At 44.8% G+C, this 22715-nt stretch overlaps 3 protein-coding genes across 4 annotated transcripts in view; all 3 read left to right on the top strand.

The window, feature by feature from the left end:
• The window catches only part of pnisr (PNN-interacting serine/arginine-rich protein), an 8406-nt gene extending 3745 nt beyond the window's left edge, over positions 1–4661 (top strand). The window contains exons 6-12 of the mRNA XM_079274738.1: positions 451–641; positions 805–945; positions 1086–1185; positions 1782–1835; positions 2247–2441; positions 2680–3763; positions 4303–4661. Of these exons, the coding sequence (XP_079130864.1) occupies positions 451–641; positions 805–945; positions 1086–1185; positions 1782–1835; positions 2247–2441; positions 2680–3763; positions 4303–4336 (1799 nt within the window). The 3' untranslated portion in view covers positions 4337–4661. The remainder of the gene's footprint in view (positions 1–450; positions 642–804; positions 946–1085; positions 1186–1781; positions 1836–2246; positions 2442–2679; positions 3764–4302) is intronic.
• A 575-nt stretch (positions 4662–5236) lies between these two features.
• Positions 5237–10414, top strand: coq3 (coenzyme Q3 methyltransferase). Of its 2 annotated transcripts, none has more exons than XM_079275426.1 (6): positions 5237–5449; positions 5960–6097; positions 6725–6824; positions 7736–8044; positions 9567–9726; positions 9830–10414. In XM_079275426.1, exons 1-6 carry the CDS (start codon positions 5280–5282, stop codon positions 10024–10026), a joined length of 1074 nt encoding a protein of 357 aa, XP_079131552.1. In that variant the 5' UTR covers positions 5237–5279; the 3' UTR covers positions 10027–10414. The 2 variants fall into 2 exon arrangements, with proteins under 2 accessions (XP_079131552.1, XP_079131553.1); XM_079275427.1 differs by having other exon boundaries at positions 7778–8044.
• Positions 10415–12722: 2308 nt separating this feature from the next.
• On the top strand, positions 12723–22410 carry faxcb (failed axon connections homolog, metaxin like GST domain containing b; the record flags this gene model as incomplete). Its single annotated transcript, XM_079276187.1, has 6 exons — positions 12723–12982; positions 15635–15770; positions 16408–16604; positions 19213–19430; positions 20839–20955; positions 21982–22410. The coding sequence occupies 6 exons, from the start codon at positions 12723–12725 to the stop codon at positions 22287–22289; spliced, it is 1236 nt and encodes a 411-aa protein (XP_079132313.1). The 3' UTR covers positions 22290–22410.
• Between the last annotated feature and the right edge of the window lie 305 nt (positions 22411–22715).

Consider the following 22715-nt stretch of genomic DNA (forward strand, 5'->3'; position numbering starts at 1 on the left):
CCCTGATGATTGTTTTACAGGCCATGTGGAGTTTAACCAAGCACCTGATTAGGCTATTTGATATGCTATCAATGAATTTAGTTATTTATTTAGCATATTTCCTAAAAGACATTTCGTCCGTTATTTATTTAATCTGCCGGCAGGACAAAACAAGCAATCTCATGGCATCACCTTGAGCTCTAGGAACTCTGATGGGCTATAGTTTAGTTTTTACTGACATTTTATAATCCAAATGAGTAATTTAAGATGTAGCATACATGTTCAGATCATCAGCTCATTGTAGCCTGGTTAACACAGATCACAGTTCAGATTCAGTTCAGGAAACTGTCAGCATGGTAAATGTTTCCATGTTTTTGTAAACAAGTGTATAAAGACTCAAGACGGGTTAATGTATCTTAACAACATGGCAGTATGTGGATAACATATTTTGACCTTGTATTTCCACCTCAGATGCAGTAAAAAGACGCACACTACCTGCATGGATCCGAGAGGGCCTCGAAAAGATGGACAGAGAGAAGCAGAAGAAGCTGGAGCGAGAGCGAATGGAGAAGGAGCGTTCAAAAATAGCAAAAGACGATAGCAAAGCGCATGAGGCCGAAGAGGAAGGTGACGGGCCACGTGTGCCCCGCAAGAGTAAATTTGTAAGTAACACATTCCCGGCCTTGACAGTAAAATGGTTTACTTTGAAAAACAGTTTAGGCTTCCTGTGTTGCGTTGGTGATGGACATTGAGGGTCATGAACCGTTTTCTTTGCTGGCACCTGCTTGTTGGTTGAATATCAGTCCTTTCCTCTGTATACATCAGGACAGTGATGATGAGGGGAACGACGACCAAGACGATGAAGAAAAGGTCTCCATCAAGAAAGAATTTTCCGGTCGGAGCCCATCGCCTCCTGCAGAGGACAGTGAGCCTGAAATGACGGAGGAGGAAAAAGAGTTCCAGCTGGTCAGTTTGGCCATTCAGACGACTGTTTCTGCATGTAGACGGTTGTCGTTGATCTGACTGTTTTTGAAGAGGACATATTGGACATAATGGACATATTGGAAATGTTGAATATTGTGTTTGTGTTCCCCCCTCGTCTTTAGATGATCATCACAAAAACACTTCTGACAGAGATCCTTCTTGAGGTCACTAATGAAGAGATCCAGCATGTGGCCAAAGAGACTCACCGCAAAGCCACTCGAGGTCTGCTCTTGATTTTCCCAGATAATGCATCATCTGTGCTTGTCACCAAGACGTATTTAATTCCGAAGAGAATCCATCATGTGCTCAATAATCTATTTCAATGAAACTCAACTAAGCCCTGTAAACGAGGGTGATTGAGCGACAGGCGTGGGAATATGTCTGATAAGCATTTTCAACCATTCTCTGCTAATGCATCAGAAGGAGAGGGAGCAGAGCAATGCTTTTCACTAGCAGTATTTGAAACCCTGCTGTTCTGGTGCATGGTATTGAAGGTCCTGCTGAAAGAATATGATATGAGTGAATTTAGTCTCAGCATTGAATCTGACCAGCCTCCACCTTTAGATACAATGGACTTCCTCCATTGAAGTGCATTAGTACAGATTGGTTCTTTCCCTCCTGTGCGACTGTTTGTCTTGGATTTGAGTGTTAACCTTCTCTCTTTTCTCCATTTTTTTTGTTTCTTTTCTCTTGTTACCAATGGCAGCTCGTGTGAATAGTGCTTTATCTGTGACCCCCCTTCTCTAGCGACTCTTGCCTATGAGAAAATGGCAGGATGTGTTTTAACATGTTGTTCCTGTTGTTGATGTGAATCAAAGCTCCTGCAAAACAGCTGGCACAGTCAAGTGCACTGGCTTCTCTGACTGGTCTCAGTGAGTATTCCCTTTTCTGTCACCGGGAGGGGAGGGAGGGGGAACTATTTATATTTCAAGTTAATGGCGGGGTGTTAGTAGGAACAGGACAAGCTGTTTGCACAAGCCATAACACCCAAATACTCTTCCTGGGTTTCAAGATTCATTTAATTAGAAGTGGAATCTCAGTGATGGATTTGGGTTTAGTCTTGCACTTTGATGATAGAAGCATGCTCTTGAAAACCAAGAATTTCTACTAGGTTTTCTTTAGGTCGATATGTATTCGCGTGAAATATAAAGTTATGCAGGATTAAGTGCCTTTCACTGGGACTTTGGGTTGGGTTTGAGGGTTTTCAAAAGTGAAACCTGATTGTGAGAGCATAACCTTTGTCCTGACCAACACTCAACAACCCGGGGGTTCTGTTGTGGCAGGTGGGCTTGGTGACTATGGTTCAGACGAGAGCGACGACGAGGACGAACGCAGCGTGCGAGGGTCTGAATCCTCCGACACCGACGAGGAAGAGTTGCGCCACCGCATCCGAGAGAAGCAGGACGCCTTCCGTCGCAAAGAGCGGGAGACGCAGCAGCTGCAAGAAAAACAAGCACAGGAGGCTCTGCTTGCACGTGGTAAGACACGATGCTCATGTCTTAATAATTACATCTGAGGTTCAGTTAACATATCTGTGCAAATGCTCAAAGTGTGACCAGGAGTTAAAAGATCCAATTTAGTGCTGACTTGATCTCACCTTGAACATCACTCAAGATTACAACCATAACTACTGTGAAAGTTGTGTAGTGTGTCTCCGGTCTTTACGGCACCTGATGCTTCCGTGGTTATATTTATCTTTGTTGTTTGTTTCTACAGAAGAGATGGCGAAGGAGAGATTGAGCAGAGAAACGGGGGATTATGATGAGGGCCAGCCAGAGCATCCACACAAACAGGAAGTAAAGGAGAGGGAGGCGGAGCCCTTGGTAGAGAGGCGTAGGTCCCGTAGTGAGAAGGAGGGTAGCGAGAGCAAGCACCCGGGCAGAGGGAAGGAGCGATCAGGGCGAGGCGGCAGCAATTCCCCAACCAACGGTCACAGCAGCAGCTCCCGCTCCACTTCCAGCCACAGCAGCCGTCGTTCTTCTTTCTCCTCGTCTTCTTCTTCCTCCGCGTCTTCCCGCAGTTCATCGCGATCCTCCTCCCCGCGAAGGAAGAGGAGGCGTAGCCGCTCCTCCTCCCACAAGGCTCGTAGACGCAGCCGCAGCCACAGCTCCCACCGGCACCGCAGTGATCGTAGTGAGAAGGGCAGGGACAGGAGGAGGAGCAGCGCCGAGAGGTCAGGCCGCCACAAGAAAGAACGCAGCGACTCCAGGGAGCGCCGGGGCCGCAGGAGTAGATCCAGAGAGCGAGACAGGGCCAGAGCCAGGGCCAGAGACAGCCGCAGTCGCAGCAGAGAGAGAGAGAAGGAAAAGGAAAGGAAAAGGAGCCGGGATGGCCGAGACAGCAGTCGTAGCAACAAACACAAGCAGAAGGCCTCCAGCAAAGACAGAGAGAGGGGGAGGGAAAGGAGTCACAGCCATGAGAAAGACAAGAAAAAGAGGGAGAAAGAGTCGGATAAAAAGAAAGAAAAGCCAAAGGCTAAAGAGAAAGAGAAGGAAAAAGATAAAGGAAGCTCTGTAGTGGCCGAGGAGAATGGCAAATCGAAGAAAAGGAAAGAGAGTGACTCATGCACGGACGCTCAGAGTCACAAGCACTCTCGGCAGGATAGCAAAGCCAGCAAGAAGGGCTCCGCCAAAGCTAGCAAGAAGCGCTCAGACTCTGACTCAAGTAGGTCCCCCACCCCGGAGGTTAGCAAGGAAAAGAAATCAAAAAAATCCAAACGTAGTCGCTCAAGGTCGACGGAAAAATATCACAAGTCTGGTAAGAAGGCAAGCCGCAAACACAAGTCTAAGTCGCGATCAAGGTAGTATTCGTTTTTTTCCCCTTTTTTCCTACTGTATGTTTTGATTGTGTGTCTCATTGTGATTTTGCTGGAGTCCTTTTTAATCTATATATATGTTTGTAATAACTTAAAAAAGGCAAACTACGACTGAATATTATGAAAATGTACTGTCAAATGCAGTCACTTCTGCTTCACTGTGCTTCAAGTGTGATGCAATAAAGGCCTTTAATGCTTCATGATTGTCTTAGCTATCAAATGCAAAATGCCAGTTCTGAATTTCTAACAATAGCCACATGACTTTCAACCTCCTCCCTTTTGTTTTGGTAGAGTCCAGTAGTCTGTTTAGTAGCACCTTGTTAAAATGTGAAAGAAAGCCTTCTCTAGAGTCTGCAGAACAAACGTTATGGATATTATGTACAGTTGTGTTGGTACTCTGGGAGTACAGTGTGTCTGGTGGGGGGGGGGGGGGGGGTGGTGTTTGTGCATGTTTGTGTTTTGCAGTGTGAGTGGGTAAGTGTGATTGGTGCAGTATTAACGTTAGGTCAACGCCTCTCTTTCAGGTCAACATCCCCCTCCCGGCGTAGCAGACGCTGAGGAGCACAGTTAACCTCCTGATCTGTGCACTTTACCATTTTAAATTCCATGAGTTGAACAGGCTTGTCTCATTATAGAGGCAGTTGTGTAGGTGAACCCCCTCATACATCTTTCATCTTTGTAAATATGTTGTTGTTTTTAAAGTGTGACTGAAGAACAAGACTTTTTCAATGGTAGGAGTTTTCACTTGAATCATTGCAAAGATTAATAAGCCCCTGTGGACACTAAAAAACAATGTTGGGTCATTTTAAACTATAAAACAATTAACTTTTTTTTTTCCCTCCACAAATTATTGTAAGATGTCGAATAAAACTGTTTGTTCATTGTCTTGCCTCACTGTCTCTTTGTTAATGCTACATACAACAACAAACAGCCTTTTTAACAGCTCACAAGGATTCACAAAGTTCCAATAGTAAGTCAACACAACCTCCCATAGGCCAGAGTCACTGTGGCTCCCTGTGAGTTTATAATGGCTCATATTGAAGCTGGCTGACTCCTATGTCGTTACGAATGAACCACTAGTGTAATTCCTCATTAGAAGATAAGGCTTATTGCTTGAAATATGCTATCATTTAACAAACCTGAAAAAGGATGTTGTGAATTGTCAAAGAATGCTTATAAACCTTGGATGGCAGAGTTTACATTACAGCATAAATACTGCAAGCTTTACAAAAAAATACGAAAGCTGGCTAAGCCTCAGTGTTTGTAACGTTCACGACATAAACCTTGAAATAGTCACGAATATATTACACAAGTAAATTACGATACATTTCCCACAGTGTTCAAAGACTTGCTTCCCGTCGGAGGGGCAACTTTTACGTGTCACAACAGTAGGAACCAAAGTTTCGGTTGTTTCTACCCGAGCAGAAAACACGTGCGCACTGTTGGTCAAACAGTCAAGAGCAAAATTGTCAGTAGCTAGCTGCAAGACTGTCAGGACACCATGTACGCGAATAAGTTGAACCGCCTCATGTTAGGGTTGTTCATCCGTCACGCGACCGCGGTGGGACGGAGCGCGTTTAGCTGGACTGCGGTGTGTAAACAGCGGACACTGTGGCTGCAGAGGCGCGCCTGTCTGAAGACCTATCAACACGTCGTGACCTGTCCCACCAGGTACACAGATAGGTGGTCAGTGGGGCAACTTCCGTATGATTTATTGCATCTGTATGTAGAGGTGACATGTGCAACGGTACCGAAGGGGAACGGATGTTTATCTCCTTAGAAATCTTTATGAATGGGACGAACTAACCCCAAAATGTCTTCAAGCTGCCGAATCAAAGAAACGTTTAACCTTTTACAAGTCCTATATAATTCAGTGATTTGATAAGAAGAAAATCCTTACATCTGAAAAGCTAAAACCAACAAATGTGTAAAACAAAAAAAGCATTCTTGACTGAAACGATTAATGGATCATTAGAAGTGCTGCAGTTATTAGTATCTTCTCCCAATCCACCAATCATTTCAGCTACAATTGGAAGATGTAGCATCATAAAAGATGCTGCTATGGCTTTTAAATTCATGGTACCTGGAAATGTCTGTTCCCTGCATTGAGTGCCATGTTTTAGGAATGAACTTTGTCGACGTAGTCCTGTCATCTTTTTATTTATTTCTTACCATGCACAGTGCTCGGTCAGCCTCCCAAACCACAGTGGACCCCGATGAGGTGAGGAAGTTCCAGTCACTGGCCAGCAAGTGGTGGGATGAACAAGGAGAATTTGCAGCTCTTCATGCATTGAATGACCTGAGGGTGCCTTTTATACGGTGCGTGTTTGCCCGTGATGTGCATCTCAATAGTCGTATTTAAAAAAATGCCGAGATGTCACGTCTAAGTCGCTGTCGACGTAGGATTGATTGGCAGAGGCGTCGAGCAACTGTGGCAAAACATGACCTGGAGGAGATCCAGCCTTGTGATATTTGAGAGCAAAAAAACTAAAAAGCCCACATCAAGGGTACATAGAAGCAGCATGGATTGAAAGTGACAGGATTCCTCCACACATCAGCACATTTTCAGCAAATAGCATTTCAACTGTTTTGGGGGTCGGCTGCGTCTGTTTTGATTGATAAGATCTGCTGCAGGCCCCCTCCCCCCCACAAGATAATCATTACATTACCCATCCAGCCACGAATTTCATTTAATTGTTCATTTAATTTGTTTTCAGAAATAAGACATAGACACTGATTTTCTATTCCTTTGACGTGGCGCTAATGTTAACACAAATGTAAATAATGTAAATCATATGTATGTTAATGCAACCAGTATATGCGAACTCGTTTATTTCTTCTTGATATATGCAATTTGGCAATATCTGTGCTGTCTGTTGTGTAGAATCCTGATCCGGTGATCCTTTTTATTTTGAAATTGAACCCACTCCTCATGCACCTGTTCAGGGACAACCTGCTGAATGTGCACAGAGCCCGTCATCCCGGGAAGCCACTCGGAGGGCTCAGAATCCTGGATGTGGGCTGCGGAGGAGGCCTGCTCACAGAGGTAAACGGGCGCATGTGTGTTCAGTGAGAGAAGCTGCAGACCCAGTGCGAACAAAGACATGCCGACGACAAACCCCGTAGCCCCTGTACATCCCTGTTTCCTTTGCTAATGGTTTAAATTGCACACACACACACACACACACACACACACACACACACACACACACACACACACACACACACACACACAGAAAACAAAAAGTGTATGTTAGGATTGCAGCTGTTGTGTCTCTGGGTGTCTTGTCACTACAGCTCCTCCCATCAGAAGGGATGAGCTGTGGGAGGATAGAGATCGGCCCCTGGGCAAGTGCAGCTCACCACACGGGCCTGTTGTTCCACGTTTGTCCACAAGAGGGCGGTGTAGTTCACATCCGAAACACGTCTGATGCTCATCGCCTAGTCTAAAAATGATTTATTTTTGTAAACAGTGTTGACACAGGTTCGTGCATTAAATGACCACATCTTTTAGATTTCATGAATTGTTTTATAACTCAAACTCTCACCAAAACTCTAACATAACACAAAATGACTATTAATTAGACTACATATATTACAAACAAATTGTAAAATGGTGTGAGAATGTATTATTAAAACCATTTTTTTAATTGTAAGCACCTCGATTCATTCTAGCTTACATAAAGTACAGTTTAATTTCGTGTTTTAACAGTTGTACAGTCCGTAGTTGAATTGGGAGAGTGACAAGTATCAACATCCTCTATATCACAGAGGTTTATGGGAACTGTAGTCTGAGGAACAGCTGCATTACCCAGTGTTCCTGCTGATCTATTGTCTTGTGTTATTGTCAACACGAGTGATGGAGCCGAAGGTACTTTTACATCATGTGGGATAAAGTTCATAACTAACTCTTGCTCCATGGCGGCATTTAAAGAATAGAAAATTGACATTTAGTAGATTCTGTTTTCACTTCTCTCTGTCTCCACTCGCCTTCACAAGCCCCTCGGTCGCCTGGGAGCTGACGTGTTGGGTATAGATCCAGTGGGCAACAGCATCGGTACGGCCGAGCTGCATTCGTCCATCGACCCGGACCTTCGGAACCGGGTCTGCTACCGGGCCAGCACTCTGGAGGAGCTCTCAGCAGAGAGGACGGGAGGACAGGAGGAGCAGGGGGCGGGCCACTACGACGCTATCGTGGCCTCCGAGGTGGTGGAACATCTGGCCGACCTGGAAACATTCGCCTCCTGCTGCAACCACGTGCTGAAGGTGTGTCCCGGGATAGTGTGTGTGTGTGTGTGTGTGTTTTCCTCCAGCTCTTGGCTCACGTCTGATACTTCTGCACCGTTGCAGTATGTGTCTGTGTGTTCATCTGAGCATACGCGAACGTGCAGATGGTGATTTTGTCCCGTTTGTTTTGTTTGCATCTGTTGTGTTTCACTGGGAATCGGTTAGCATGTGTTTCTATGTGTGCGCGCTGCATTGGACCTAGACGAGCTTGAGTGAAAGCTGTACATCAATACTGAGACCAGATGACTGTAATCTCCCAGATCAGTGGGCCAGAGGGCTGGAGAGGGGAAAAAAGAATCTACGTGAAGCCTAATCTTCACTTAATGCCGCTGCATTTGGTTTCGGCACGAATGGACTAGCGTGGCAAAGGGTCGGTACATATCCGGAACATTTCCAAGGAATCTTGTGCACTGTTTCAATATAACAATGATAACTTCGAAAGGTGAATTTATTTGGAGGTAAAATACAAATTAAAAAGCAATGCTCGGTCTTATGTGCCGGTTGAATTGAATTGTGACCCGTGTGCTGCATTCAGCAGCGCACTCTTCTATCACGTGTACAGACAATGTGCCAGCATCCTGTTAAATAGGAGTTCTTCTGCACACACAATGTATTCTCCCATCAGCCCACACTACTGGCGAAGCTTTTATGATATTTCGGTTACACCAGCAGCAAGTGGCCGAGAGCAGAGTACGCGGTGTATAACTCGTTAACACCTCCAGCTGTCTGATTGAGCTTGTTAATTGAGGGGATTTAATGAATGTATTTTCATTCATTCTTCATTGTAAAACATTTGTTTTCTAAATGAGTTCACTTTAAACCTGAGGTTTGGACACTGACCACGTTGTCAGTTACTAATACTTTCCCCGTTAATTAACTTGCTCGCTAGCTAGCTCACCACATGGCCCACGCCACATTGTCTGTATGCATTTGACAAATGAATGGATTTATTTGGCAACTTAATTGATTATGTCTTATTACTCTATTAGTTATCTCCCATGGAAAGTTTCCCCCTTTTTTAATATTCCAGATGTTTTGCAACCCTAGACTGGACTTTCTCTGGTGCAAATCCCTCACTTCTGCTCTTTTACTAAAAAACAGCTTTAAACTGTATCTTGCTTCATGGCACTGATGCAGGGATGCGTTAGCATGAATTTCTGTGTTGTTTGGATTCATTTGACTGCACTCTCTTGCTTTTGTTTCCTATCTCTTCTGCTCTCTCTCCCTGTCCACTCTCCTCCCTCCTCCCCTCCCATCTTGACCTCGGTTGAACTTTGAGGTTTGGCACCGCTACTCTCTGGTCTCTCGCACTGTCCATCTCTAATCCATTCTATGAATACGCTTATGATTCAGGGAGCAGCAGCAGCACCTCACCTTGTGTGCAAAGCACCTGTAAGGATGTGATGTCATTGTAAAATATTTTCTGAAGCAATAGAACCTGTAAAAACTGTAAATCTTGAAAACTTCATGAATTAAAACGGTTTATTTTCCTTTTGTGCAGCCGGGCGGCTCTCTCTTCATCACTACTCTGAATAAAACTAACCTGTCATACGCGCTGGCTATTGTTGTAGCCGAGCAGCTGCTGCACATCGTTCCCAGCGGGACGCACGACTGGGAAAAGTTCATCAGCCCTGTAGACCTGGAGCGCCTCCTGGAGTCCAGTAAGTCCCTCCAATTTCCATTTTTGGGGAAAAGAGCACACGCAGAATGAAGACAACAGATGTTGCAGGTCACGCCCTCTTTCTTCTCGTCAACGTCTCTCAGATGGTTTCTCGGTGCAGTCCGTCCAAGGGATGCTGTACAACCCGGCATCAGGAGCCTGGAGCTGGACTAACAGCACTGCCATCAACTACGCCCTCCACGCTGTCAAAGTGAGAGACGATCCCCACGCGGACCAGGCTGAGGACGGAGGCTCCCACCCGGAGGGCCACGCTGGAGCCACAGCTGAGCCAAACAACTGAGGGCCGAGTCAGAAAATAGAAAACAAATAACATTCAGATGTGATGCGGCGAATGAGGTTGTTAAAGGAAAGGGACGAACGGCCTTGAGATGTAATGTGGCTGCCGAGTCCACAACCAGAATAAGATTGCGTCACGCTTTTGGTTGTCTATCAACTTTTGCTGTGAAGTGATGCAAACAGTTAAAGGAATGTTTAGTGTTTGAGCTTGAAAAGCAACATCCTCTAATTGTGTCGTTGAGCGGCAGAGAGAAGTGTAACCACACAACTTCAGAGTTTGTGATTTCCAGTACTTCTGTACTGAATCCGCTTTCTATTATAAGGTTGAATATTTGTGTGATTTGCCATATCCCCCCATTAAAATGGTCCTTTCTGAGGAGTGATTAATATCTCATGTTGGTTGTGCTGAAGCCCGTAGAAGATGTGTCCACACACAGGGGGGGGGGGGGGGGGGGGGGGGTTGGCAGCAGTCTCCTCTGGGATTCTAATGGGTCTCTGGGTCTTGTCGTGTGGAAGTATTACATAATACAAATCAAGCCTGTGGCAGAGAATAAGGCACGCGTGCATGATGTTCTTACAGAGACCAATGACCGGGCTTGCAGAGATATTTCTCTCTGATGCAGCAGCTAACAAAACGGACTCTGGGAACCGCATGATGGCTTTCAGGGGTCCCAGCAACCCAAGGAATGCTACTTATGTTATTTAAATTTGTATCAGACGAATTAAACCACTATTGATAATTAAGGGGGGGGGGGGGGGGCTGGGCTACAGCGGTGCCTGCGGAGGACGACTCTTCCCACAGAAGTTCAGCTGACTACAATAACAAACAATCCTGCTTTAACGCGCGCTCCCGAAAGCCGCGGGAGTGCGGACCTAACTTGCAGTAGCCAATGGCGGCAGTGAGGACTTTTTAAAGTCCATCACCGGGTTTCGGATTAAAATGCACGTCGTCAGTACATCCTGTTCTGTTGAAACACCTGCTGCTCTTATCGAGATGGAAAGATTTGTCACCCGTTGACCGGAAGGAGACGGGAATTTGACTGGCATCGACGGCTACACAACATCTTTACGAAATCGTATTTTCTGGATCCGCATCCACCTCTCGGCATGCTCCACGAACAGGTTCAAAGAACAGCCGGTGGAGTTCTCCGTCAAGATGAATATCTTCTTACACTTCCGAGGTTGTTCCAGAGTGAGTAGACCTTCCATTCCGCTTTTACGCTGCCGTTTTTTTATTTTATATTTTTCATGTTTACATTAAGTTCTTGTTCATACGTTTGTAAATCTACTCGCTTTTAATTCAAGCATACACAGTATACTGCAATAAGATTAGAATACTTGAGAATTTGAGTATACACACTATTTATAGCCATGTGAAGTGAGTTTGGGGATTTTAATCCTAAACAAATAAACTCCACAAACTACATAATATATCCAATATGCGAAGTAGATGTCACTGAACTTTCGAGAAGGCTGCAGCCAGTTGGTTACATTTCTTACAGATGTATCCTACGGGCACGTAGTCGGTGTTGTCATTGAGTTCTTCTGGTGAGCCACTGGTTCCACTGGGATGCAGGAGGCTCGTCTGGGCGAGGTGTCTCCTCCGCTGGAGCAGATGATAGGCCGGCTGCGTCAAGCTACCACAGTAACACAAATTAACACCGGATGTTGCTCGGGTTCACCGTGAAAATAGAGTAGGTCAACCTGTTTACCTCGAATAATTGGCTGTTACTAGTGATGAATGTAATCCTAAAATTATAATCGCATCTCGTGTAGTAGCACTTTGTAGAACATTAATCAGATATTTCGAAGTATGATTTATATTGTCAAGAATGAGCTTTTATGCTCAAATATGCTTCAATCTTTGTTGAGACCAAGATAGCTGTGTGAAGACCTACAATACACAAAGATGAAGCTGAGTAATATGTTGATATACAACTGTTAATATATATGTAGATTGTTTTGGAAAAGGCAAAATAATAAACCAGGTAGTTTGAGTCTGCTAAAATAAATAAACAGCATTTCTCAGCCCAAACAATCAGTTTGAACCGTGTTACATTTAGAGCTGAAACACTGATCATTAGTCACTTAGTTCTCCAACGGGGAAATGATCAGCTACTATTTGATACTCAAATAATCGTTTGTCATTTTCCAAGCAAACACTGCCAAAGTCTTTTGGGTCTCAGCTTCTCAAATGTGAGGATCTTCTTATATAATTGAATATCTTCTGGGTTTTGGACTGCTGACATGTTACAGACAAAACGAATCTGGAAAATAATATTCAAATGAATTGCTAATTGTTTGTTGCAATATAATTGAAAGTGTATAAATGTGTTATGATGATGGTGATGATTATTATTGTCTATTAATATACAAGTCATCAAAATACCGTTGTAACACAGCCCCCAACAGTGAAATTTTGTTTTGAAAGTTGTAACCGGACGTCAAGCTGTTGTATCTGTTGTATCGCTGTTGCACTTGACAAAACTTTCTAAAACCCTGCAAGGAAAGCGGACTGGGCGCAGAGCGTCATCCTGGGGAGGGCGAGCCGAGATGTTTACACCTTCTGGTTTTTCTGGAGAAATATTAGCCACGCGCCGCCGCCATGCCGTAGACCAACCCGCCGGGCGTTTAGATGAAGCCTAACGGTGACCGCAGCAGGGAGGAACGGGGTGGCTGTAACCGAGGGGGTTAGGGAGGATGTACTGGGCTGCTGGATTTGCCTCTTCCCGGCCGTGTGTGGTTGAGCTCGGGCGGAATCACAGCCTGCCACTCGGGCTGTGCGGCTCCGAGCAGCAGCACTCTCTGTATGGCTATATCATCGCCGTCCCCTTACAGGACTACGGGGGCATTATGTCGGCGCTGGGCTCGGACTCCTGGTGGAAGAAGACCCTGTACATCACCGGGGGGGCCCTGCTGGCTGCTGCAGCCTACCTACTGCATGAGCTGCTTGCCATCAGGTAAGGACGCACAGCATGCCTCATCTCTTCATCATCATCATCACTTATTTTTATTTAATCCTCAGAGCTGCGCGGGTCTGTTTATCACACCTGCAGACGGTGACTTATCGATGTTATTGGTCGTGGGGCGTGATAAAACCATGAATGGAGACGGGAGTCCTTCCATAGGATGTCATTTCTGTGCAGATCTCGCGGTGGTTGCTGAGCTTTCAGCCGGCCCCTGTTTCCCTCCTCCCAAGGACACGACGCTAGTTGGAGAGAGATACAAAAAAAATCAAATAAATAATAAACGAGTCACGCGTCCGCTCCCGCGCCTGCTCCGTCGGCACCTGAGTGTGTTTATACGAAGCGCTCCTCGGGCGCTGCGAGTTCGACTGACCTCATATGAACTCCACCTATAAACACGCAAGGACAACACGCCTACGTTAACGCCTCGGATAAATGAGATGTGATGCGATGGATAAGTGATTATGTCGGGGCTATTGTTAGTGCAGGGAGTGCCTGTCAATGGGGGGGGGGGGGTATTTATTATTTTTCTGGCCAGGGCCCCGTGCCAGGCACTAAGTACATCCTGTAACAGTGGCCTGGTAGTGTCTACTTTCACTCTACCCCCCCCCCCCCCCCCCCCCCCCCCCTGTCATAATCTGTGTAACCTTGTAGAAAACGTCACGTGCGGGCTGCTGAGGCCGGACCCCGCAGCCCGCCGGCATCGTCTGCTCGTGCCATGTGACGTGTGTTGTTGGCACCAGGCGGGGGGGGGGGGGTCGCATTCCCTCCACAGGAGACCCCCTAATGTTCGGAGAGAGCTCCTTAAGTGGCTCTTCAAACAGCAGCATTTAAGTCGACAGAGAACATAAAATAAGGAATAGGACGCGAAACGACAGATGAGGTAAACGAGCGAACACAGACGAGAACTGTTCAGCACCACGTGACCGTGGACAGCGACGTTAGAGGCTCGGATCAGTTTCAACACCACAGGACGATGGACAGCGACAGATTCAGGCACAGCTGTACAGGGCATAGACTTATCACTGTGGTCAGTTACCAGTTTATTAGGTACACCTGGCTAAAACTAATGCAGCCTAACAGCCCTGCAGTTAATCGCCAAAAGCTACATCTACAATGATCATAAACATATCTGCAAAAGTATTGAAGCCATTGCCGTATGTATGAATATATATTTGCCAAAAAGTTATTCACAAACAAAGGCATATATATGTATTTTATACAAAGTATGAAGAGTATAACTCAATGTTAGGGTTAAAGGGGCAGTTAGTTTGTGTTTTGATGGATTTGCTCTCATTCTCATCTCATCAACAGAGGCACAGCTCAACAGGTTGTATTGTGTTGTGTTATACAGATCCATCACTGAGGGTAGAATAAATATCAGAGAAGACGCCCCCCTAATGTGGGGTAAGAAGCTCCTGCATTGGGCGTCTAAGCTGTGCATCATCTAACACAATAATATAACAGCTGACCAATGATGAGAAATGTATTATCATCTAACTAGCTGACTTCATGTTCCGATAATAACGTTATCTATTAGCTTGCTGTAGCGCTAGCTAGCTAACAGAAATTATGCACTATAAGCATCCATGGTGGTGTGTGTGTGTTATGTAACATTTACTGAGTTTGTATATAAATCAAAATGAATATATATATATATATATATATATATATATATATATATATATATATATATATATATATTAAACTGGCAACTGACATACATGCATTGACATAATTGTTACGGGGGAGAACTGATCGACAGCAGTCAAGGCAACACGGCCAGATGAAAGAACATAAGGAGAATAGTTGGTAAGTGTGTTCAGACAGCAGGCATGAGGGATGGGAAATGTCCAGCAGTGTTGTAAACATGGGAGCTCATTTACATGACAAGATGAGAGATAAAGATGCAATACTGACTGAAATCATGAAACAACCTGGAATTGAATTGAGCGTTACAGAGTTAACTCAGGACAACAACATGTAGGTGGTCTACACAAAGCTTTAGTTTGAAAGTTAAAGAAGTGAAGCCGCCGCCGTCTCTGAAAATAAATGTTGGTGGGTGGTTGAGAGCTCAGGGACACGGGGACTTGCTGCCGTGTCACCGTGCTATAATAAACTACAGGTGTGACCGACACTGAACAGCAAGATGCTGAGTTCTGTTTGGTATTCATCTCACAGCACTTGGCTGAGAAAACAGGTAGTAACACCGGTTATCTCAGCCAGACTTGTGATAATGTAACTTTTTAATCAAAGGAAACCATTACTGTCTGTGAAGTTTGTATCAATGCTCTCTCTACTGTTGTTCCTGCTGGTGTGTACACATAATCAGTGGGGTTAAATATATCGAAGCTATAAGCTTTGGAGGGAAGGGCTTTTGCATGCTGCTTATTGTCAATCAAAAATCTAAAGCAAATATTATTGTCACATTCAAGTTTTTTATTTTTTATTTCAGGTGCCTTTGGGGACAGCAGATAAATACTTAGTTTTGACACCATGAATTTTTAATTTAAATATACTTAAAACAAATAAGAACTGATCATATTCTGTAATTTTTATACAACAGGCATTTCAAACAGTTGTGGGAGCTTAAGTCCAAACAACACTGTTGGCTTACTACAGATAGTGTGTTCTTCATCTGTGTAGGAAGGAGCAGGAGCTGGACTCTAAAGATGCCATCATCCTCCACCAGTTCTCCAGGCCAAAGAATGGCGTGCCCAGCCTCTCGCCCTTCTGCCTCAAAATAGAGACGTACCTGCGCATGGCGGACCTGCCCTACCAGGTGATGCTCAGCAGCATGTCTCAGAGTTCAGGCTCTGTTGGGCTCTTTGTTGTGATTTTTGTATTTATCCTTCTCAGATGGTTTTATCTGAATACTTTTTTAGATGCGTGAACAGATAATGTCCAGTGATTTATTAGAGTATGCTAATTTCGAATGCACTTGAAAAGTTGGCTGGTTTGAAAGAAAATGGTCAAAAACTGTTCAGCAGGCCAATCCTCGCTTTAAGGTTCGAGCATGGGATAAGCTACAGAAACAATAGTCCATTACCATAATGCAACTCGATAGCATCTTACAGTAGACCCTTTCTGCTCGGTAAACACACCTCCGGGCTCTCACTTATACGTTTGCGGTGTTCAAGCTGAAACTGAGATCACATTGATGATAAAGTGTCTCCAGTGCTGCGGAAGATGTAACACAACTTGAGTCGTCGTCCTCATGACGAGTAAACAGCACTTATTGTGTAAGATCAGTAGAGTGACCCTTGAGGGATCCACTGAAACACACCATATTAAAAGTCAACAATGGGAAAACGTTGCATTAAAAATGAGCTTGTCAGTCGACAGTAACATGCTGTTTTTGCCCAGGACGTGTCTGTAGAATTCTCCATATTCTCATATGAGGCCGTTTCTCTCTGCAGAACTACTTTGATGGAAAGCTGTCGCCGCAGGGTAAGATGCCCTGGATGGAGTACAACCACGAGCAGGCATCGGGGTCAGAGTTCATCGTGGACTTCCTGGAGGAGAAGCTGGGGGTCAACCTCAACAATAACCTCACCCCGCAGGAGAGAGCCGTGTCCCGAGCTGTCACCAAGATGGTCGAGGAACACCTGTACTGGTAGGGCGCTCATACCCAGAGAGTATGTCGTGTTGGACAAGTGACAACTGTGTCTTTGGGAACTATAATTCTACTCGCTGACACCTTGTTTCAGCCTCCAGTCAATCGAATGGAAAAATCCAACTATAAAGCAACGTTTAGCTCATTCTAAAGGCAGAATACACCTAAAGTCAATGTTAAACAGTATCAGGAACCGCCCGCACAGATCTCTATTGAGATCTTTTAATTTCTAAGCTTTATTTATGCAGCCTCCCAGGCCAGACGACTCTATCCTCGCCATCAGCATTGTGTTAGCAGCCGTCCTTTGCTGTGGTGAGTCACTCCAGTCCCTCTGGGTGAGAAACATGCTGCTGCTAGGAAATCATTTACCACTCCCCCCACAGAGGCTCTGAGTGTTTTCCATTCCCTAAAAGTGCTATCCATCTTTCCCTATCCCCCCTCTCTCACACTCACACTCACACACGCACACACACACACACACACACACACACACACACACTCACTGTTTGATCAAAGGTGATGTGCCCTGTTCTCCTCTCTTTTATAATGGCAGGACACATTTTGAACTGAACCTGTGGATCTTAGTCTTCACCTTCAGACCATTTAAGGGTTTTCGTCTGTAAAGAAAGAGCCTAAATGAGGATGTGACATGTGTAACACAGTTCAATGTGTTAAGAAATGTCGTAATTGGGTGTAATATAGGAGATTGCACCTTTCGTGTGCTGTAAAAAGGGAATTCCATAACATTTCTCCAAAGCCATACAGAGGTCATGCATGTACCCGACATCCCCCCTCCCTGCGTTTCCTCCTCGCTGTCTTTTCTCTGCTCCTCCACACGTCCTGTGCCATGTTTCGATCCACACATAGACCTATTGATTGAATTATTTATGTCAGGGAAGGGCAATGTGGCGGCTGGGTTGCTCATTGAAGCGCTACCGAGCAGCTGGCCAGCAGCATCAACTGACGATGAGTTCATACGCACTCATACGCACCCGTGTGGTTGATGCTGCTATGAAAATAAGATAACAGGAAACTGTGCCTTATGCTTTATCTGCCATTCATATCAAAGCATTCACTTGATTATTAGTTTGGAGTTAATAGTCAAGAAGAGACAACTAGCCTTTTAAAAAATGTGTTCTATTTTTTCACCATTCTCTTAAAGCTGCACTCATCAATATGTTCAATGTGAATGGATCACATTACTTTGTGTAGTGGCCGTGGGTCACATAGTGACCTTTTCACATTTTAGCCTCTTTAAGCTCCTTTTATTGGTTCTACGAGCCGTAGACTCCGCTCTCTCATCAACCGTGTGTCTAGCAGCAGCAGGCAGCTCTTATTAAATAAATCCACTCAACGTTTCCTGTCCAGCACCAAACGGCACACGGGCAACATTAGTGGCTCTCTGGTGGAGAAGTTAGCAGCTTAAGAACCACATTATCCTTTTAAGAGGTTGATAGAAACCAAAACGGAGCTAAAAGGGCAGTAAATATTGGACTTGCATTCATCAGGTGAACTCCAAATGTTTCTGCTGGAAGTGTATCTGACTTGCTTATTACACGTGATATTAGGTGAGACATTTTTACAGTTTGTTCCACTGCCCCAGTGGCTAAAGTAATCAATTATCTCTTGAATCACAACCATAAGTGGGAAAGACCTACTGACTGCAATTGCAAAGTGCAGTAAGGACCAAAAATCTGACTGTCTTCTTGCATCCCCTTTTTCCAAATCTTGAAACAAAGGACCGTTTATCCTCTTGGGACAGCAGATACTGTAACAGGAAGTCATTTATGGCCCCTGGACAGTCACCACTCCCCAGATGTAATGCAGGTCAGACGCTTTAATTCAATCTCCATTGAGCGACGAGTCATCTGGCGTGATCCAGATGCAGGCCGGAGACAGAGGCCCCTTTACAGTCGTGTCCCGGCTCAGGGGTCAACCACTACCAGCAGAATGATGACATGAGGCTGCCACGCTTTCACACGAGCTGTGACAGAAGCTCAGTCCGTGTTTCCAATGAGGTGGGGTCGAGAAAGGGCAAGTGTGTAAGGATATAGCGGCTTAACCTTGTTTATGGCTTTTGACGGTAGCAGGACACAGGAGCTGAAAACGTCTTATTGTTGACACTACCGTACACGATGCATGTTCGATTCCTGACGAGCTCAGCTGCTGCATTTTGTTTTTAGAACTGGCATTGCTGATAAGGAATTGTGTGCTGCTTTAGCTCACTAGAGCTGGAACAAGGTGGACTTTTTGACCTCAGTCCCCACCGGTGGGGTTCCAGTCTTCCGACATGAATGTTGGGGAAGCCGTGTTTCCTGCTGTGACAATGTCGCCCCAAGCTGGTTCACGCTGCTGACGATGCTGTAAGATCCAGAGGATTGGTGAGGCTGTCAGAAGGTGGCAGTCACTTCTCTCCCTCAGCGGCGTGACCCTGATACCTGTGGGTTTGTGTGTTTGCTGAGTGTGATAAGCCTTTGTCAGTTTGGAAATAGACTGCTGAGTAAATGTTTTCTTTTTTTATGATACAAAATGATTCAACAGAAAAGTGGCAGACCCACGATTAGGAAAACCGCCGCGCCACGTTAACGCCATCTTGTCTGTCTTTCAGGACGATAGCCTACTGTCAGTGGGTGGACAACCTGGAGGAAACTCAGAAGCTCCTGGCGATGAGCGGCCCCCTGAGCGACACGCTGAAGTGGCTGCTGAGCCACCTGAACGGCAGCATGGTGCGCAGGGAGATGTACGGCCACGGCATCGGACGCTTCTCGAAGGAGGAGGTCTACGCACTGATGGAGAAGGACATGAGGACGCTGGCCACACTGTTGGGTAGGACAAGGGCTGTGTGTGCGTGTGTGTGTGTGTGTGTGTGTGTGTGTGTGTGTTGGGGGGATAAACATTCTAATGCCACGAAACCGTTGCCATTCAAATGTCCTTACCTCATCAAATGTATGAGCAGGGATTACCCAAACTCTGTGATATAATCTGATTTGAGAGTTTCCAGATCCTTTTATTTGGCTTTAAAGTGCATATTATAGTATACATACTATAGCGATTAGTAGGAAGAGTCCTGTTCTTTTCGAAAATAACTGGATGGTTTCTAATGTATTCAGAAACTTAGTTTGCAGGAACTCAAAAGTAAATAACAGTGGCAGCTCAAAGATGAATTAGTCAGGCACAGGAAGTATTTTCATGTTGATGGCAGTGACATTTGTATTAAGCTCATTTATTACAGCACCGCTCGGCGATAATGGCCAAAACACAGTTGGATAGCTCTGGCAGGCTAATGTGGCCTAACGAAGCATTAGTAATAATGACTAATAGAGCCTGACACATTAATTCAGAATACATATGCACAGTGATATATCCGTGGATGAAAAGGCATGCTTCATAATATCAATAAATATCTGTCCCGGAAATAAGCAGCGTGTAAAAGTAGTTTATTTCCTTGCAGACAAAATACCAAAGATTCATTGGTGTATGTCAAAAGAAGATATGTCTGTCATTGCCTTCGTGATTGTACTCCAGTGAGGTATCGAAGAGATGGGAAAGTTCTGGATGTCATCCACAGGGATACAATAGCAGTCTTCAGATGGAAACACGGAGTGGAAAGAAAAGTGATTTGCATCGATCTGTTTGTGCCATTTCAACGAACGACCGCTCGTCGTAAAACGGAAAACGGATACTCCGAGAGTTAAAGCGCCATCAGTTCACTCAGCTTCTCACTTCATGTTTTCCAAACTCAAGCACTAAAAGTGTAAATCTAAAATCTGTTGATACTGACGACAGTGCAGGTCTGCCAGCTTCAAGATGAAATAAGTTTATTTTAAAGTTTCAAAAAGAGTTGAAATAGTAAGCTATTTTCAATATCATTATTATTATTATTTACAGTTTATTTATCCAGGATAATCCCATTGACATGTTGTATCTTGTTTACTGGGGGTGCTGGCAAAGATGGCAGAGTAAATGTTTCACAAAAACACAAATAAAAAACTTCAAAAAACAAAACAGCAAAATCACATAAAAGAGACAACAGACTTAAAACGAACACCAAATTGCATCAACCAAAGAATTGTCATTCATTGCCAACTAAAAGTAATGAATAAAGGTAAACGATAAACAGTTGTTAAGGGTTTTATCGCTAATTAACCACCATTACCTTGTTTATTTCCATTCTGAAATCTGAAAATGTCTCTGCCTCAGAACATCAAATATCTGTATATTCTTTGTCCTGTAGGAGACAAGAAGTACTTTATGGGCTCTAAAATGTCGACATTAGATGCCACCGTGTTTGGACATCTAGCCCAAGCTATGTGGACTCTGCCTGGCACACGACCAGAGCAACTCATCAAAGGTAAGCAGATCTGTGAAGTACTCTGAGTGGAACAGAATATTCTAATTATGAACTAAATGAACAGATTAAATCATCGCATATTCACTGAAGATACTGATGCTTTATTTTGAGCTGTATTGCAGTATGTACAAGCATAGTTTACATTGTTATTTACAGTTTTCCTTGCTGGTTTGTCATAGATGTATTTGTCTGTTCCCGCCACTAGATGGCAGTCATATTTTATGCAATGCAGTGCTGCTGACACAGGCTTTGGTTGTTGCTTTCACATCTTGCACAGAGTGGGGCACACTTGAGTCTCTTATCGTTCCAGAGAGCAAAGTCAGAGCTTGTAATGTCACAAACGAAGGTTCTCTGTTGTTGTTTTGATGCATCATTTCTAGGGTTGTAACGGTACGCGTATTCATATTGAACCCTTCGGTACGAGGCTCACAGTTCGGTACGCATGACGAACCGAATAAGTTTGAATAAAAAAAAATAAAATAATCTTTTGTTTTTTTTTAAACCTTTATTTAACCAGGTAGTCCCATTGAGATTAAACATCTCTTTTGCAAGATGTAAGTAACAATACAAGATGTAAGTAACAACACTACATAACATTAAGGAGCAGTTTTTGTTTTTATGCTTATGTGTTTCTAAGAAGACACCCCAGAAGATGAGTCACTCAGGTATCGTTACATCATTGTTCAAAGTCAAAGAATAACTTCATGATGTTAGTTGTAATGAATAAATATATTTTAAAATCAAGTATGTTTCTCTGGCATTTATAGTTTTCTACTGTACCGAAACGTACCGAACCGTGGCTCCACTGTATCGTACCGAACCCAACCGTGAATTGTGTGAACCGTTACACCCCTAATCATTTCTGATGAAAGGGCTCATAATGACGAGGACAACACAAAACATAAAGTATCCCAGATGTATTGTATCAGACTCATGATGTCAGTCAGCACCAGTGCTACCTCCTGCTGGTGCTAACTGAACCTGTAGAGGCGCGTGCGTGTAAAACCCGCTGTGTTGTCTTCTCAGGAGAGCTGATCAACCTGGCCATGTTCTGCGAGCGGATGCGGAGGAGGTTCTGGCCCGAGTGGTTCGTGGATGTGGAGGATCTTTATTATGACGGAGACAGCGAGAGCAGCGTCTCCCCTACAGGCCTGCTGGACTTAGGCCTCTTCTCCCGGACCGACACTCTGGACGACAGCGACGCCAGCAGCCACTCAGCCGGACACACGCACTTGCCCGACTCGGACCACTCGCTCTTTGACTCGGACGTGGGCACGGGATCCGACAATGACACTCAGCTCAAGGAGGAGCTGATTCCCGACCTGGAGGTCTGACCTGGAGAACGGTCGTGAGCGGCTGAAAAGGTGGCAGTCTGGACAGGTTTGCCAGAGATCAGCTCTCACAGCTGAAGAAACTAGTCCAGCTCCAGAACCCACAACAACACACCTTCCCGATGGACAGACTGGGTGTTAATATGCAGCGCATACAAACTGAACCTCATAATACACATGCTACTGTGTGGTCTGCCCTCCCTCCTGTGACATCACAACTGTCCCTGTGGCAGTTTCTCTTTGCCTTATTTGTCTCGTCCCAAGATACAGAACGCGAAGGATACATTACCGTGGAAAGGTGCTGCGACGACAGAAGAGTGGCGCAGACGCGGCAAGTGGCACTTCACTTGCTGTGAAACGATGCAACTAATCACCACTCCGCCACGTGTCTTAACGCGCGAACCCTGTTCGCACAGGTGGAGATCGATC

Source organism: Melanostigma gelatinosum, assembly GCF_949748355.1.
Source record: "Melanostigma gelatinosum genome assembly, chromosome: 9".
In the NCBI taxonomy this organism is placed as follows: domain Eukaryota; kingdom Metazoa; phylum Chordata; class Actinopteri; order Perciformes; family Zoarcidae; genus Melanostigma; species Melanostigma gelatinosum.